This window comes from Stenella coeruleoalba, assembly GCF_951394435.1.
Source record: "Stenella coeruleoalba genome assembly, chromosome: 15".
NCBI classification, from domain to species: domain Eukaryota; kingdom Metazoa; phylum Chordata; class Mammalia; order Artiodactyla; family Delphinidae; genus Stenella; species Stenella coeruleoalba.
The window spans coordinates 45,647,304-45,666,946 of NC_137161.1; the positions used below are offsets into that span (position 1 = coordinate 45,647,304).

The 19,643-nt window shown below is 38.6% G+C and overlaps 1 protein-coding gene across 2 annotated transcripts in view; it reads right to left on the minus strand.

Moving 5' to 3' along the window:
* The window catches only part of KIZ (kizuna centrosomal protein), a 112,713-nt gene that overhangs the window by 66,932 nt on the left and 26,138 nt on the right, over positions 1-19,643 (minus strand). For both annotated transcript variants that reach the window (XM_079899098.1, XM_079899099.1), the window contains exons 5-6: positions 4,155-4,800; positions 3,463-3,778 (exon numbers count right to left, since the gene is read on the minus strand). In XM_079899098.1, coding sequence (XP_079755224.1) covers positions 3,463-3,778; positions 4,155-4,800 — 962 coding nt within the window. The remainder of the gene's footprint in view (positions 1-3,462; positions 3,779-4,154; positions 4,801-19,643) is intronic.

Below are 19,643 nucleotides of genomic sequence, written 5' to 3' on the forward strand. Positions count from 1 at the left end.
TCCACTTACATCAGGTCCAATCTGGATAAGTCCTTTTGATTATCTGCAAAATTCTTCATCTCTGTCATATGACATCCTAATCACGGCAGGCAGCTCCACCACCCTCACTGTCCTGCCCACACTCAAGGCGAGGGGATCATACAGGTGTACACCAGGGGCAGGAATTTCGGGGGCCATCTCAGAATTCTGGCTACCTCATGGGTAAGTCATCCTGATGAAACTAACATCAGATTAATTCTCTTAAATCAAGTGATTCACCATACTACCCCCTTCTCTCAAAATAGCCTTCAACAATTCTGCAAAACATAGAGATAACTCTAAATACATTAACTGGATACTCAAGGCCTTTCTCAACCATGTCCCAGGAGACATTTCAAACCTCCACTCTGACAACCCCTCATGGATAAGCCTTCAGCCACACCCTCTGCCTGCCCCCTTCCCCCTTGTGTTCTCTGTACCTGCGTTCCTAGTTGCACTCTTCCTTCAGACCTAATCCACCCCTTTCCCTCCTCCTTATTCAAACCTACACATCCTTTAAGATGCTGCATCAACACCTGTATAAAACCTTTCCTGACCCTTTGGACTCACATCAAGCTTATCTTTATTTGAATTTGTCCTAAAGTACAGTGGTGGGTTACAAAAAATGACGATAAACTTCTCATCCCTGGATACACATCCTTTGCAACGCAACTCTGCCACTCCTCATCAAGAGATGGGCTGTCTTTATCTACCTTCTGACACTGTGCTGGGCCCTGTGAATGTTTTTAGCCAATGGGACATTAGCAAACATGATGCAAGCAGACACTTAAGAAGCATCTGTGCACTGGCCTTGCCCTCTTGCTGTCTTGGGAACTCTGCTACCTCTACCAGGTGACTGAGGCTGGACTAATCTCCCAGATGAGGGACAAGTGGCCAAGTTATCCCTGTGGCCCCAACTGACACCGGGCCAACCACCTGTCACATGACAAATAATAAATGTCTGGTGTTTTAAGTCATGGGGCTTTGTACCGACATTTGTAGCAAACTACTCACTCCTTAAGAAAATAAAAGATTCAAGGGCCTCCTTTTCAACATTTCTTTTGGGCAGCTTCATTGTAGTAAGTGTTCTTCTGAGAAGAGTTAATTGCAGCTTGCAATGGAGGGTCAGCTCACGTACATGAATCACATGCTCAGCATCTGGAGGTAGCCATGGGAGCAGGCCATGAAGCTTCTCAAAGTCACTTGGCTTTTAAAGGTGGAAGCAACCCCAGTGTCCATCAACAGATGAGTGGATAAATAAAATGTGGTTTATCCATACATTGGACTATGATTCAGCCATAAAAATAAATGAAGTTCTGAAACATGCCACAACATGGACGCATTGGGGAACCAAAATATTCGTGTGACTTGCTTTCTCATGAGACTCGTTTTATTGTGTCCTGGAACCAGACTGCAGTATCTCCCAGGTGTGTCTGAAGTCATCATCATCACTCTCATCAAATCAGAGGTTCCAGTTTCCTGTTCAAATCCTTCTGTGTGTCTTCCTTTGTTCCACCTCTTCACCTCTGTTAACTAAAATCCCTTCTAGTAATTTCTCTCCAGGCCCTCAACAGATCCTAAAGTAAACTGAGAACCTCTGAGGTCAGAGCGGTACTCTGTAAGTATGAAGTCACAGGCTCAGGTTAATAATCAACCCTCTGAGCAAAGAAGAAGAGCAAATGCTAGAGAGGAAAGAAGAGAATGCAGGCCCCTCAAGAGCAGTGGGGAGTCGGCAAGCTAGCCAGCACCATTTAAAACCAGCATCGATCTATGCCTGGGGAGGACTTTCACCACAGAAAGTCAACAGACTCAAATTTGGTAACACGGACACAGAAAACCACCACTGCTGACTGACCTTTCATTCCGGGGGCATTCTATTAAAACAAACTTTCAAAAATTCCCCAAATGCCCCTATTTTCCAACAACTTTTGGAAAACTATATCCCAACATTTCAAGGAACTTGGTTTTAGGGTCACAGGAAACAGTCATTCTCATAGGAGAATAGGACATAGAAGGTTCTTAATTCTATACACACTCAACTTTTTTCATCTCAGAAAAGGACTGAGTCCTGGGTAAGTACACTAGTCCTCCAGTTAGCCTACCAAAATACTAACTTGTCCAATGAACTTGTCCAATGAACTATAAAAAGAAGCCTGCAAATACAAACCTAAAATAGAAACATTCTCTTTTTAGTAATAAAGTTTCTAATGATGTATTAATAGTATGTAATACCCATATTTCCTCGATGAGAGAGAAGTATTATTACTGGAAAAACCCATCTGGCTTGCCTCTGCAATAAAGCCAGTCTCCCAAGGACAAGAACCACGTTGGTTCTTCCATCCACAGCGCAAATACTTTGTACGTGGATGCTCTTAATAAGTATGTCTTGAACATCAGTTTGGAGGCAATCAGACTATAAATTAAACTTTTCACCGTAAGTAGGTAATGAGTGGTAAGAGGCAATATATTAAAAGGTTCAATGGTGCTTTAAAGAGAACATGAACCTATGCATACAAGAACACCCGCCTGGCTTTTCACTGTTGCTGGGACTGTTGGAAAGAGAGAGACAGATGGTATCATAGTGTAACAACATTCTGGGGGTGGGGTGGGGTCGGCGAGGCTGTGTGGAGGGTCTGCCCCCATGGCCTATGTGCCACTCCTATGCCCCTGGCCTTGGTATCCTCATTTTAAACAGCGAGCTCTACCTCGGATTGTGTACTTAAGTTCCTTGTATCCCTAAGAGATTTGATGCGATTTGTGCTACTTTTATTGCAGAATTGGTTCTCAACGGTTTCCATGTTTTCTACAATTCCACTATCTCCGATCAACAGTAAAAAAATCATATATGAGCTTTTATGACTTGGATATTATAAGTGTTCAAAATATATAACACCGATGTTCCTATTTACCCTTAAAGACTCCAACGTCCTCACTTTTACATTCAGAAAATGAAAGCTGCCTTAGATATATAATTACAAAAACTTATTAATGCATATTTAATTGTATGACGAAAATGACACTCTGGCAAGGGATAGAAGGATTAAGCAAATTAATTAGATACGAAGTTCTTAGTCTCAAAAGCTGAATTCCTAGGAAATTTAAGTGTTTGTCACCTGTGTTATTACAACTCCAAAATGACTGATTTTCCAAAAGGATGGTGGGTAGGGGGTGGGGGGAATGACTTATGAATTAACCAGGGATTCTTTAGATATAATTATAAACTGCCAATCACCATGATTTCAATGATATTCAGGCTTTTAAAGCTATTTCATAAAAAAAAAAGAAAAGAAGAAAAGAAATTAGTCCTTATCTAAAAGACTATTTATGAGACTTAAGGAACTTATACATTCATGGCTGAGTGTTCAATAATATACTCCCAGTGGAATGGTCTCTAAAAATGTCTATAACTAAAAACAGAACAATGAAAAAAATTGAATGGCTTACTCTCTTGTTGGCGAGTTAGTGGAGGATTCCTTTTTTGAATCTGGAGAGCTCAGGGTTTGCAAAATATAATTATGTTTTTCAGTGGATGGGGCATCTCTTTCTTGCTTGGAGTGAATTAAATTTAAGGCCTCTATTCCATCTTCTTCCTCCACCGTGTCACCCGGATTTGGCTGTGGTTCTGGACTCCTTAAAATCAGATCCTCTTCACTTACAGAAACTGTGAGGTCACTGCTGCTGCTCTCACTCTCCTCCTCCTGCTCTTCCCACATTTTTCTGCAGGGCTCCTGTGCCTCTGGGTCCCGGCGAGGAGGATGATCTGTAACGGGGACATGAACAGATTACTGATCACTGACTTCAGGCGGTAGCAGGGGTGAGACGTCCTACCTCCCAGAGCAGAGCTGCTCATCTGTTAGAGACGTGTATAAACAATCCACAGCGAACTACAGTATTTTAAGACCCATGAAAAATATTTTTAAAATATCACAGTGGGTTTAAAAATCAGAGAATTTGCTCGCAAAAATATTTCCATGTACATAGTTAACTCATTAGAATGGAATTTGTTAGCAAAGTCACTACTTTGTTTTTTGACAGATACAATTAGACAGTATTTTGTATTCTTACATAAGACCATCACCACCCAAAAAACTAAATACCAACAAAAATCAGCAAACCATTTCAGCCTCTCACCCCACCTGAGGAAGCTTCCCAGGCAGGATGCTTCTCTTGAGAACACTCGATTTCAGATGCACTGTATTCTGAGCCTGACGGCAGAGAGGCTGGCGGTCTGGCTCTTTCTTCCTCGACTTCAATATGCTCCCGTGTCAGTATTTCTCCCTCTGATCCCTCTGATCTGCTGGAACTGTCACACTTTAAATCAGTGGTTCTGTTCTCTGGACTTAATCTCTCCTGTAATGGGGAATGGAGTTCGGCAGACTTTCTGCCTTCAGATAAATTACTCTTGCCCTGACGTGCGTTGCTTCCTATCTCCAAGCAATGAGTTTGTTCCTCCTCAGACAACGCGCTGGCTGTGACTGGCGTTTTCTCACCCATCTGAAGAGATGTCTTTCCATCTATTCTGTCAGACTTATTTAAGCACTGTGTGTCACTATGAATTTGTACTACATAGCTGTCTGTCACATTACTGCTCCGGGCTGTCTGTTGGTGTGAATGTGGGTCAGGAATTGAAAAGTTCTTTGTGGGTTGGGGAGATTTCTGCTCTGTACTGAAATCTCCAACGCCTGAGACGGCTGACACTTGGCGGCCCATAAAGATTGTTGCTGGTTGATACAATCCTCTTGACGCGGCGGTCCCTGAGTTAATTTCTGCCGGCATTACAACCTGCACCACCAAAAGACATGAAAGTTAAACAGGGTTGTGTATGAACAATGAGGTTATTTAGGTTGTTTTCAGAAATGAAATTAGGTCAGAAAGCAGGACCAATGAAAGCAACACCTACCATGTTCTATAAAACTCATGGCTTCCTACAAAATGAATGACCAAAAAACAGTACAGTCCACACTATTTAATTGTAATAACAATATTGGTTCACAAAGCAAATACGGTCAGGGAACTATGGAATCTATATTTTTCAAAAAGAGATACATACATTGCATTGTACAGCTATGTGAATGTATTTAATGCCACTGAACTGTACACTCAAACATGGTTAAAATGGTAAATTTTCTGTTACGTATATTTCACCACAATTAAAAAAATAAACTTTGAGTTCTAACCACTTTCCACAGAGAAGTGCATTTGATGAAGCTAGAGAGGTACTTGAACAAAAAAACCGGGGGCATATAAAGGACTATTGGGGGTTTCAAAACTCTATTTCTAGTAGTGTGGGTAATATTAAAAAACTTCCAATAATCACATATTCAAGACTGCATTAAAATATAATGCATATGTGCAAAATAATCTAATTTCCTGTCAAACTGAAAATAACAGCAGTTTTTTTCTGAACAACTTCAAGTAATTTTAAAGACATTTAAAGCAATTTAAATTCACTGGCATGTCTATGGGGAGTATGAGCACTGTCTCTTCTTTAAAAAGAGAGAGAGGAGGAGACGAGGGTGGGATGGGAAAGAGAAACAGAAGCAACTGGTTCAGCGGCTTGATCAAGGACACACAATGGGAAGCAGAACTGGAAGTAGCAATCATAAAGCCTTGAAGAAGTTAAGTGTTTTTCTTCCAAAGGGACCAAAGCACCTCCACATACATAATAGCATTTAGTCCACAGAGCACTATAGGTTGATGGGGAGATGCATCTGCACCCCTCCTCTGCAGATGGAAAAACTGAGGCCAAAATTTTCAGAGAAAATGTCATTCACATAGCTGAAACAGAATCTAGGTCTTACTTCCCTTCAAACATACTGTCTCTTCTATTTCTAAAGATAAAACAAACAACTTTGAAGCAAAAACAAATGAAAAGGGATGTCAGAGAAATGGTGGAATAAGGACCTCTCAAAATTCTCTGCTCTGTAAAAGAAACAATAACAGTGGAAAACATCTTCAGAATAACTTTTCAGAACTCTGGAAATTAACCAAAGGTTTGCAGCAATCTGAGGAACATTTATTCAAGAAAAGTAACTGAATCTTGGTAGGAACAGCAGTACTTCACGGTGTTTTAACTTGCCCTATTCACATTTCCCCCTCCTCCAGTCTGCGGTAACCTTGAAAATCAGCAGCCTGTAATCACAGCCTGTAAACCAGCACCCTTATAGACACTGAAAGGAGTAGAAAAGGACTGGAACTTTTTCAAAGCCCCATTCCCAGAGAACTGACATTATTTGACCTGTCTAGTAGCTCCCTGGAAGACCACCCTCACAAGACTGTCTTTATTTGACCTGACTTGGAGCTGACACATTGTGAACAGCCTTTCCCTGGGGGTTATTTGTCAAAAATAAGCAGAGGCAAATGTTTAACATCAAGGCTGCCTAAGGCAGTGGATAACAGTTGGGCAAACAATAGGCTAACTAAAATAACTTAAAAGGAAAAGTTGGTGAATGAGCTGTACACAGGGGGTTTGAAAAGCTCCAGCATATTCCTGGAAACCTAGACTGTGGGCATGCTCACTAAAAGTCCTGAGGGGGCGCTGGTTCTGGAAGGAGAGAGATTTGCGGCCTGTGCATGCGCAGTGCAGTTTGCTGCCCAGGCTGTCCGGCTCCGGCCGAGGCGGTTCCACACCAGCATGACTTCGGTGCCGGACCCAGTTTCCCGCCACCTGACCATGCTACTGGGAGACGCCCCACCTCACTGTCACTCGGAGTTTTGTGGGGGTCAGGCGTACAAGAGGACTGAGGTTTGCTTGATACATGGCGTGTGCGAGACTCCTGAGGACGACTCCAGAACCATGGGCCTCCGGCATCCAGGTCATTGAGATTCCACATATAAGTGACATCATATGATATCTGTCTTTGTCTGACTGACTTAATGAACTTTTAATGAACAGCATCCATGTGGCTGACAGGGTCTCGGTGCTCAGGCCGGGTGTCAGGCCTGAGCCTCTGAGGTGGGAGAGCCAAGTTTAGGATACTGGACCACCAGAGACCTCCCAGCCCCACGTAATATCAATCGGTGAGAGCTCTCCCAGAGATCTCCAACTCAATGCTAAGACCCAGCTCTACCCAACGGCCTGCAAGCTCCAGTGCTAGACACCCCATGCCAAAGAACTAGCAAGACAGGAACATAACCCCACCCATTAGCAGAGAGGCCGCCTAAAATCATAAGTTCACAGATCCTCCAAAACACACAACCGATGCGGTCCTGCCCACCAGAAAGATAAGAATCAGCCTCATCCACCAGAACACAGGCACAAGTCTCCTCCACCAGGAAGCCTACACAACCTACTGAACCAACCTTAGCCACTGGGGGCAGACACCAAACACAACAGGAACTATGAACCCGCAGCCTGAGAAAAGGAGACCCTGAACACAGTAAGTTAAGCAAAAGAAGAAGACAGAGAAGTAGACAGCAGATGAAGGAGCAAGGTAAAAACCCCACCAGACCAAACAAATGAAGAGGAAACAGGCAGTCTACCTGAAAAACGATTCAGAGTAAAGATAGTAAAGATGATCCAAACTCTTGGAAATACAATGGAGAAAATACAAGAAACGTTTAACAAGGACACAGAAGAACGAAAGAGCAAACAATGATGAACAACACAATAAATGAAACTAAAAATTCTCTATAAGGAATCAACAACAGAATAACTGAGGCAGAAGAACGGATAAGTGACCTGGAAGATAAAATAGTGGAAATAACTATCACAGAGCAGAATAAAGAAAAAAGAATGAAAAGAATTGAGGACAGTCTCAGAGACCTCTGGGACAACATTACATGCACCAACATTCAAATTATAGGGGTCCCAGAAGAAGAAGAGAAAAAGAAAGTGTCTGAGAAAATATGTGAAGAGATTATAGTTGAAAACTTCCATAACATGGGAAAGGAAATAGTCAATCAAGTCCAGGAAGCACAGAGAGTCCCATACAGGATAAATCCAAAGAGAAACACACCAAGACAAGTATTAATGAAACTATCAAAAATTAAATACCAAGAAAAAATATTAAAAGCATCAAGAGAAAAGCAACAAATAACATACAAGGGAATCCCCATAAGGCTAACAGCTGATTTTTCAGCAGAAACTCTGCAAACCAGAAGGGACTGGCAGGACGTATTTAAAGCGATGAAAGACAAAAACCTACAAGCAAGATTACACAGCAAGGATCTCATACAGATTTGATGGAGAAATTAAAAGCTGTAAAGACAAGCAAATGTTGAGAATTCAGCACCGCCAAACCAGCTTTACAACAAATGCTAAAGGAACTTCTGTAGGCAGGAAACACAAGAGAAGGAAAAGACCTACAATAACAAACCCAAAACAATTAAGAAAATGGTAATAGGAACATACATATCGATAGTTACCTTAAATGTAAATGGATTAAATGCTTCAACCAAAAGACACAGACTGGCTGAATGGATACAGAAACAAGACCCATATATATATGCCGTCTGCAAGAGACCCACTTCAGACCTAGGGCACATACAGACTGAAAGTGAGGGGATGGAAAAAGATATTCCATGCAAATAGAAATCAAAAGAAGGCTGCAGTAGCAATTCTCATATCAGACAAAATAGACTTTAAAACAAAGACTATTACAAATGACAAAGAAGGACAGTACATAATGATTAAGGGATCGATCCAAGAAGAAGATATAACAATTGCAAATATTTATGCACCCAACACAGGAGCACCTCAATACATAAGGTAAATGCTAACAGCCATAAAAGGGGAAATCGACAGTAACGCAATAATAGTAGGGGACTTTAACACTCCACTTTCACCAATGGACAGATCATCCAAAATGAAAATAAATAAGGAAACATAAGTTTTAAATGACACATTAAACAAGATGGACTTAACTGATATAGGACATTCCATCCCAAAACAACAGAATAGACTTTGTTTTGAAGTGCTCATGGAACTTCTCCAGGATACATCATATCTTGGGTCACAAATCAAGCCTTGGTAAATTTAAGAAAATAGAAATTGTATCAAGTATCTTTTCTGACCACAATGCTATGACTAGATATCAATTACAGGAAAAAAACTGTGGAAAAAAAGCAAACACATGGAGGCTAAACAATACACTACTAAATAACCAAGAAATCACTGAAGAAATCAAATAGGAAATCAAAAAATACCTAGAAACAAATGACAATGAAAACATGATGACCCAAAACCTATGGGATGCAGCAAAAGCAGTTCTAAGAGGGAAGTTTATAGCAATACAATCCTACCTCAAGAAACAAGAAACATCTCAAATAAACAACCTAAACTTACACCTAAAGCAGTTAGAGAAGAGCAAAAAACACCCCAAAGTTAGCAGAAGGAAAGAAATCATAAAGATCAGATCAGAAATAAAAGGAAATGAAGGAAACAAGAGCAAGGATCAACAAAGCTAAAAGCTGGTTCTCTGAGAAGATAAACAAAATTGATAAACCATTAGCCAGACTCATCAAGAAAAAAAGGAAGAAGACTCAAATCAACAGTTAGAAATGAAAAAGGAGAAGTAACAACTGACACTGCAGAAATACAAAAGATCATTGGAGATTACTATAAGCAACTATATGCCAATAAAATGGACAACCTGGAAGAAATGAACAAACTCTTAGAAAAGCACAACCTTCCGAGACTGAACCAGGAAGAAATAGAAAATATAAACAGACCAATCACAAGCACTGAAATTTAAACTGTGATTAAAAATCTTCCAACAAACAGAACCCCAGGACCAGATGGCTTCACAGGCAAATTCTATCAAACATTTAGAGAAGAGCTAACACCTATCCTTCTCAAACTCTTCCAAAATATAGAAGAGGTAGGAACACTCCCAAACTCATTCTATGAGGCCACCATCTCCCTGATACCAAAACCAGACAAATATGTCACAAAAAAGGAAAACTACAGGCCAATATCACTGATGAACATAGATGCAAAAATCCTTAACAAAACACTAGCAAACAGAATCCAACAGCACATTAAAAGGATCATACACCATGATCAAGTGGGGTTTATCCCAGGAACGCAAGGATTCTTCAATATATGCAAATCAATCAATATATATACACCATATTAACAAACTGAAGGATAAAAACTGTATGATAATCTCAATAGATGCACAAAAAGCTTTCAACAAAATTCAACACCCATTTATGATAAAAGCTCTTGAGAAAGTAGGCATAGAGGGAACGTACCTCAATATAATAAAGGCCATATATGACAAACCCACAGCCAATATCGTTCTCAATGGTGAAAAACTGAAACCATTTTCACTAAGATCAGAAACAAGACAAGGTTGCCCACATTCGCCACTATTATTCAACATAGTTTTGGAAGTTTTAGCCACAGCAATCAGAGAAGACAAAGAAATAAAAGGAATCCAAATTGGAAAAGAAAAAGTAAAACTGTCACTGTTTGCAGATGACATGATACTATACATAGAGAATCCTAAAGATGCTAAGATGCTACCAGAAAACTACTAGAGCTAATCAATGAATTTGGTAAAGTAGCAGGATACAAAATTAATGCACAGAAATCTCTTGCATTCCTATACACTAATGATATCTGAAAGGAATGATATCTGAAATATCTGAAAGAGAAATTAAGGAAATACTCCCATTTACCACTACAACAAAAGAATAAATACCTAGGAATAAACCTACCTAAGGAGACAAAAGACCGGTATGCACAAAACTATAAGACAGTGATGAAAGAAATTAAAGATGATACAAACAGAAAGATATACTATATTTTGGATTGGAAGAATCAACATTGTGAAAATGACTATACTACACAAAGCAATCTACAGATTCAAGGCAATCCCTATCAAACTACCATTTTTCACAGAAGTAGAACAAAAAATTTCACAATTTGTATGGAAACACAAAAGACCACAAATAGCCAAAGCGATCCTGAGGAAGAAAAACGGAGCTGGAGCACTCAGGTTCTCTGACTTCAGACTATACTACAAAGCTACAGTAATCAAGACAGTATGGTACTGGCACAAAAACAGAAATACAGATCAATGGAACAGGATAGAAAGCCCAGAGATAAACGCACGCACATATGGTCACCTTATCTTTGATAAAGAAGGCAAGAATATACAGTGGAGAAAAGACAGCCTCTTCAGTAAGTGGTGCTGGGAAAACTGGACAGCTACATGTAAAAGAATGAAATTACAACACCCTGTAATACCATACACAAAAATAAACTCAAAATGGATTAAAGCCCTAAATGCAAGGCCAGACACTATAAAACTCTTAGAGGAAAACACAGGCAGAACACTCTATGACATAAATCACAGCAAGATCCTTTCTGACCCACCTCCTAGAGAAATGGAAATAAAAACAAAAATAAACAAATGGGACCTAATGAAACTTAAAAGCTTTTGCACAGCAAAGGAAACCCTAAACAAGACGAAAAGCCAATCCTCAGAATGGGAGAAAATATTTGCAAACAAATCAATGTACAAAGGATTAATCTCCAAATTATATAAAGAGTTCATGCAGCTCAATATCAAAAAAACAAACAACCTAATCCAAAAATGGGCCAAAGACCGAAATAGACCTTTCTCCAAAGATATACAGATTGCCAACAAACACATGAAAGGATGCTCAACATCACTAATCATTAGATAAATGCAAATCAAAACTACACTGAGGTATCACCTCACACTGGTCAGAATGGCCATCATCAAAAAATCTACAAACAATAAATGTTGGAGAGGGTGTGGAGAAAAGGGAATCCTCTTGCAGTGTTGGTGGGAACGTAAACTGATGCAGCCACTATGGAGAACAATATGGAGGTTCCTTAAGAAACTAAAAATAGAACTACCATATGACCTAGCAATCCCACTACTGGGCATATACCCTGAGAAAACCATAATTCAAAAAAGAGTCATGTACCACAATGTTCATTGCAGCACTATTTACAACAGCCAGGACATGGAAGCAACCTAAATGTCCACTGACAGATGAATGGATAAAGAAGATGTGGTACATATATACAGTGGAATACTACTCAGCCATAAAAAACAACAAAATAATGCCATTTGCAGCAACATGGATGAACCTAGAAATTATCATACTAAGTGAAGTAAATCAGACAAAGACAAATATCACATAGTCTCACTTACATGTGAAATCTAAAATATGACACAAATGAAACTATCTATGAAACAGGAACAGACTCACAGATATAGAGAATAGACTTGTGGTTGCAAAGGCGGAGGGAAGGTGGGGGAGGGATGGAGTGGGCGTTTGGGATTAGTAGATGCAAACTAGTATATATAGAATGGATAAACAACAAGGACCTACTTATAGCACAGGGAACTATATTCAATATCCTGTAATAAACCATAATGGAAAAGAATATAAAAAAGAATGTATATATGTATAACTGAATCACTTTGCCGTACAGCAGAAATCAACACAATATTGTAAATCAACTATACTTCAATTCTAAAAAAATTTTTAAAAATAAAAATTAAAGAAATTATCCCTGAGGAAGCCCAAATGTTGGACTTACTATACAAAGACTTTAAATTAGCTATTTTAAACATGTTCAAAGAACTAAAGGAAATCATGTCTAAAAGAACTAAGGGAAAGTATGGGAAAAATGTCCAAACAGAGATGATTAATAAAGAGATAGAAATTATTTAAAAGACAGAACCAAACAGAAATTCTGCAGTTGAAAAGTACAGTCACCAGAATGAAAAATTCACTAGAGGGGCTCAGCAGCAGATATGAACAGGCAGAAGAAGGAATCAACATACTTAAATACAGATCAATTATGATTATCTAGATTGAGGAAAAGAAAGAAAAAATAATGAGCAATGAACAGAACCTCAGAGACCTGTGGGATACCACTAAGCATACCAACATATGCATAATGAAAGTCTCAGAAGGAGAAGAAAAAGAAAGACACTATAATTTTGAAGAAATAACAGTGAAATCTCTCCAAATATAATGAAAAACATTTACACATCCAAGAAGCTCAACGAAGTCCAAGTGTAATAAATTCAAAGAGATCCTCACCTAGACATATCATAATCAAACTACTGAAAGCCAAAAAGAGAGAATCTTGAAAGCAAAAACAGGGAAGTGACTCCTTACATAAAAAGCATCCTCAATAAGAGTAACAGGTGTCTTATCATCAGAAACTGTGGAGGCCAGTAGGCAGTAAGATAACACAGTCAAAGCACTGAAAGAAAAAGACTATCAGTCAAGAATTCTATAGCCACCAAAATGTTATTTCAAAAATGAACGAGAGGAACTCCCCTGGTGGTCCAGTGGTTAAGACTCTGCACTTCCACTGCAGGGGGCACTGGTTGGGCAACTAAGATCCCACAGGCAGTGCAGCACTGCCAAAAAAAAAAAAAAAAAAAAAAAAATAAGGCGAAATTAAGGCGTTCCTCACTAAACAAAAACAGAATTTGTCACAACCATACTTTCCCTATATGGAATACTACAAGGAGTCCTTCAGGCTGAAATGAAAGGACACTACACAGTAACTCAAGTCTGCATTAAGAAATAAATAGCACTAGTTAGGGTAACTACACTGGTAAATATGTATTTAACTATGTTGGTACATATAAAAGCATAAATATATTTTTCATGTAACTCTAGTCTTGTCTTTTAAATCATACAGGAGAAAACAAGAAAACATTTTTAATCTTACAGTGCAGTACCTTGAAAAGTACAGTAGTACAGTACAACAGCTGGCATACAGGGGCTGGCATCGAGTGAACAGGCAAGAAGAGTTACTGACTGGAAGAGGGAGAGGAGGTGGGAGACAGTAGAGCTGAAGGATCGCCAGCAATAGGAGACGGAGGGCAAGCTGCAATTTCACTCATGCCTGACGCTGATGGAACACACGTTTGCATCTTTGAAAGTTCAAAACTTGAAGGTTCGTATGTACGGAACTTACAGTATATAGAAAACAAAGAGCAAAATGGCAGACGCAAATCCTACCTTTTTAGTAATTACATTAATTTTAAATGGATTAAATACTATAATTGAAGCCAGAGAACTGGCAGAATGGATTTAAAATATGATCCAACTATATGCTGTCTAATGAGACTCATTTTAGATTCAAAGACACAAACAGGTTGAAAGCATAGGGAAGGGAAAAGATATATCAAGAGAGCCTCATGGAAAAAAAATATACTATGCAAACAGTACCGAAAGAAAGCCGAAGTAGCTATGTTAATCAGACACAATAGATTTTAAGACTCAAAACTGTAACTAGACACAGGACATTTTACAATGATAAAAGGGTCAATCTGTGAAAAAGATATAACAATTAGAAACATGTAAGTATATCTAACAACAAAGTCCTATCTGAAGCAAAACCCAACAATAATAGTTGGAGACTTAAATACTCTACATTCAATAATGGTTAAAATAACTAAATAGAAGATCAATAAGGAAACAGAGGACTTGAACCAACTATAAACCAACTAGACCTAACAGACATATAAAGAAGACTCCACCTACCGACAGTAGAATACACAGAATATATATTCTTCTTAAATGTACATGGAACATTCTACAAGATAGACCCATATGTTAGGCAATAAATCAAGTCTCAATAAATTTAAATGGATTAAAATAAAGTTCTCTGATGACAATGGAATGAAATTAGAAATCAATAAAAGGAAATTTGGCAAATTCACAAATATGTAGAAATTAAATAAGAAACTCCTAAATAATTAATGGATCAAAGAAAAAATGACCAGGGAAATTAGAAAACAGTTTGAGATAAATGAAAAGGAAAACACAAGATCCTAAAGCCTATGGGAAGAAATATTTAGAAGGAAATTCAGAGCTGGAAAAGCTTATTAGAAAGAAGAAAGAACTCAAATCAATAACCTAAACTTCCATGCTAAGAAAGTAGAAAAAGAAGAGCAAATTAAATCCAAAGCAAGCAAAAGGAAGGTAATAATAAGATTAGAGCAGAAATAAATGAATTAGAAAATAGAAAAGCTGGAGACAATCGACAAAACCAAATGCTGATTCATTGAAAAGATTCACAGATTGACATACCTTTAGCTAGACTGACCAAGGAAAAAACAAGACAAATTACTAAAATCAGAAATGAAATTGGTACTTTGTTACCAACCTTACAGATATAAAAAACTAAGGGAATATTATGAATAACTGTTTGCCAACAAATTAGCCAACCTAGATAAATTGGACAAATTCTTAGAAAGACACAGCTACCAAAACTCACCCAAGAAGAAACAGAAAATCTGAATAGGCCTAAAACAAGTTAAGCAATTGAATTAGTAATCAAAAAATTTCCCACAAAGAAAAGCCCAGGACTAGAAAGAAGGCTTTACTGGTGAACTCTACCAGACATTTAAAGAAGGATTAATACCAATCCTTCACAATTAATACCAATCCTTTAGAAATTCTTCCAAAAACAGGCGAGGAAAAACCATTTCACAACTTATTCTATGAGGCCAGCCATAATACCAAAACCAGACAAAGACATCACAAGAAAGAAAACTATAGACCAACACTTATGAATATAGTTGTAAAAATTCTCAACAAAATGTTAGCAAACCAAATTCAGCATAATATACAAGGGATTATATCCCATGACCAAGTAGGATTTTTCCCAGGAATGCAAAGTTAGTTTAACATATGAAAGTTAAGTGATATAATACATCATGTTAATAGAATAAAGAACAAATAAAAAACCCAAATTATTATCTCCACAAACACAGAAAAAGCATTAGACAAAATACAACATGTGTTTATGATTTTTAAAAACTCAGCAAACTAGGACTAGAAGGGAACTCCCTAACCTGATAAAGTGCATCTATGAAAAACCCATAGCTAACATCATAGTCAATGGTAAAAGACTGGAAGCTTTCCTTCCCTCAGATCAGAGTTAACACAAGAATGTCTGCTCTTAACACTTCTATTTAACGCCATACTACAGATTCTAGCCAGGGCAGTAAGGCAAGAAAAAGAAATGAAAGGCAAACAAGATCAGCATTCTGTGTTCAAGCAACATGAGACTTAAAATTGTTGAGATGGCAATACTCCCAAATTGACTTACACAGTTAATACAAACTCCAGCAAAATCCCAGCAGGCTTTTTTGCAGAAATTGGCAAGCTAATACTAAAATTTATGGAAATAAAGGAACCCAGAATAGCCAGAACAATTTTCTAAAGAAGAGGAAAGCTGGAAGATGCACACTTCCCAATTTCAAAACTTACTACAAAACCAGGGGTAATTTAGACTGTGCTAGCATAAAAATAGACATACAGATCAATGGAACAGAACTGAGAGTCCAGAAATAAATCCATATATCTATACTCAATGGACTTTTTAAAAGACATTATTTTTAGAGCAGTTTTAGGTTCAAGGCTAGAAGGGGCTGGAATTGTTATTTCCGTTCCTCCACGCAGGAGGCTAGCACCTTCTGGAGCTGGGTTTTTCCTTCCCTCAGGTCAGTCAAGCTCTGGCTAAACAGCTTCTCCTGAGGGCAGACCTTGTTAATAGCAGAGCGTTCTGGCTCCTCTCCCCCTTCCCCTCCCTGACAGTCACTGTGAGGACCTGGTAGAACTAGGGGTAAAACTCACAAAAGTGTGGGGGGCCCCTGTGGCTGGGTCCCCCAGAGTTTCTCTCGTGGATCTGCCCACACTGAGCCTTGTCAGTCACAGTTCCTGTTTCTCTGTCCGGCACTGAGTCCTGCAGAGGCGTCAGCTCTGCTCTGGGAAGCTGTCGCTCTCTCTAGTCATCTCTTGGTCTCTCCAGAGAGAGATAGCATATTGCCCTGGGACCTCAGGGACAGCATATTGCTCTGTGACCTCACTTCTCTGTCAGATCTAAGAAGAGATGTTGATTTTCGGCTTGTTCAGCTTTTTACTTGTTAGGATGGAGTGGTGACTTCCAAGTTTCTTACCCGTTGGACTGGAAACTGACTACATTGTAATTTTAAGAGCTGTGTATTAACCTTTCCTATAGATGTTCCATAAATTATTTAACGAGTCTTATTTTCATGGACCTTGGTTTGCTTCCCACCACCTACCCTTCCAAACCATGTGCAATAATTATCCCTGAGTGTATGGCTCTCTGCATACATGTGAGTAGGACAGCCTCCTAGAACAGAAGTTGCTCCGTCAAGACTGCCTTATAGGATACTACTGTCCAAAGAGGCCATTATGTCATTATTAAGAATTTTTCATTATACCACATGGTTTAAACAGCAAAATTATATTAATCAACATTCTGATTCATCAGTATAAACAGTAATTGTGACATAATATGTGACCTATTATCAGTAACAAAGAAGTCTTAAAACAGGCAAAAATCACCAATTACCACTACCCTAATCTAACAACTACTTTCATTTTTCCTGTACTCAAACAAAAAGTTATTTAAATAGATGGCTCCAAGTGATGGGTTACAGTGGAGAGCTTCAGCTGGCCGTATGCTGAAGGGGACTCAGAGTATATACACAATAGTGGTCATTTAGTGAAGACTTGAGGCCAATCAGTGATCAGACTTATGAGTTTGAGGCCTTTGATTTTTCACTTTCAAGACCGATTTAGGGAGTATTAATGAACTAACTCAGAACAGGGAGTACACCGCAGCCCTAAGTACCTGTCTCTTTGTTGGTCTGCTTAAGGCCAAGATATGAAGTCAAAGGGTAGGCAGGCCTTAGAGATGAGAAAGCCCCCTGGGGAAGGACAAAGGAAGTACCCCTGAGTTATTCCTTTCAATCAGTTCCTCTCTAACTCCTCTGACCCACTAAGAGAAGCAAAAGACTCCAGGCCCATTCCCAGGGCCAAGAACTGGAGAGAAACAACAAAATCTAAATGGTAACCTGCACAATCAACAAAAATAGCATGTACCCACGATTTAAATGCTTACAGAACTGCAGAAAGCAAAAACAGTGACCACTTCAAGATGGCACTGTTAACAAAGAGTACTTCCTGAAAACAGAAGCTACAGACAGCTCTCTGTGATGGGAAATAGTTAAATGCAATTTTGCCAGACTTTTTAGAATACGGAACTCTGGTCCTCAACAAGCTCTAGTAGTACACTAATTAATGAGAACATTACATATTAGTGTCTATAATAAACCAATAAGTAAATCGTTTATGGTTTGCCTGATTTGTTTTATCATTCTCTCCCCACCTACACACATGCATATGTGTATGTGTATATACATACACACCATTTTCTCCTGAACCATCTGAGGCTAACTTGGAGACACGTTGCCCCCTCCCCCTGAACACTTCAGTGTGTACTTCCTAAGCACAGGGACATTCTCTTTCACGAGCAGAGTTCAATGACCAAAATCAGGAAATTTAACATTGATGTATTTTCCATTCCACAGTCCACATTTAATTGGCACAGTAATGCATACTGCCCCTCCCCCTTCCCTCTCCCCACTGATAACCATTAGTTTGTTTTCCAGTATTTTTTGTGGCTTCTTTTACTTGGCATAACATTTTCAGGGTGTCTCCATGTTGTATCAAATATAAGTATTTCATTCTCTTTAATGGCTGAATAATATTCCATTGCATGGATATACCATATTTTGTTTATCCATTTGTCAGATGATGGACATTTGAGATGTTTCCACTTTTCAGCTGTTAAGAACACTGCTGCCATGAACATCTGTGTACAAGATTTTGTGTGGGCATATGTCTTCACCTCTCTTGAGTGTGGAGTTTTTGGGTCATATGGTAACTATGTTGTGAGTACATTGGTACACAATGGTAACATTGTGAGGAACTGTGAACTGTTTTCCAAAGTGGCTACACCATTTTACATTCCCACCAGCAATTATTTAAACTTGCATAACAAAAAAGAAACCTGCAAAACTACAAGAAACCTGCAAAAACTAATTGCTGCTCGCTATAAGGCAATGCTACGTTTGAAATGGCTCAGACAGCTGTCTCTTTTTTTAAAAAATAGTCTGTCATTTTGTTTGCTTAGCAACAGGAAATAGGGTGGTCTTTAACCTTAAAATTTTGAATATTATTATGTGTCTTCTCAAAGCAGTTTCTGAGCCAGGGAAGCTGAAGAGAAAAATGCTGTGTTTCACATTATTACTGACAGTGGTATAATATTAGGAATTGAAAAGTTTTTGAGAGACAGCTGTTATTGCCAAAGGAAGGAGTATGTGTCACTGTTTAAGGAACTGACATAATGATCAACTTTTCTATACCTTCCTATTACTTTCTGTAGTTAAGTGTTTGAGGTAAATCTGTAATCCAAGGTTTTAGTTCATTTCTTCCTTTTCCTGTCACAGTTATCCATCTGTACCTCTTAGAATATATTGGAGAGGAGATGTTACCACTGATACCACAGAAATATAAAGGATCATAAGACTACCATAAACAACTATATGCCAACAAACTGGACAACCAACAAGAAATGGATAAATTCAAAAAAATCTGAACAGATAAGTTACTAGTAATGAGGTAGAATCAGTAATCAAAAACTTCTCAATAAACAAAAGTCCAGGACCAGAAGGCTTCATTAGTGAATTCTACCAAACATTCAAAGAAGCATACATACAAATCCTTCTCAAACTTTTCCAAAAAAACAGAAAAGGAGGTAACTCTTCCAAACTGATTTTATGAGGCCAGTA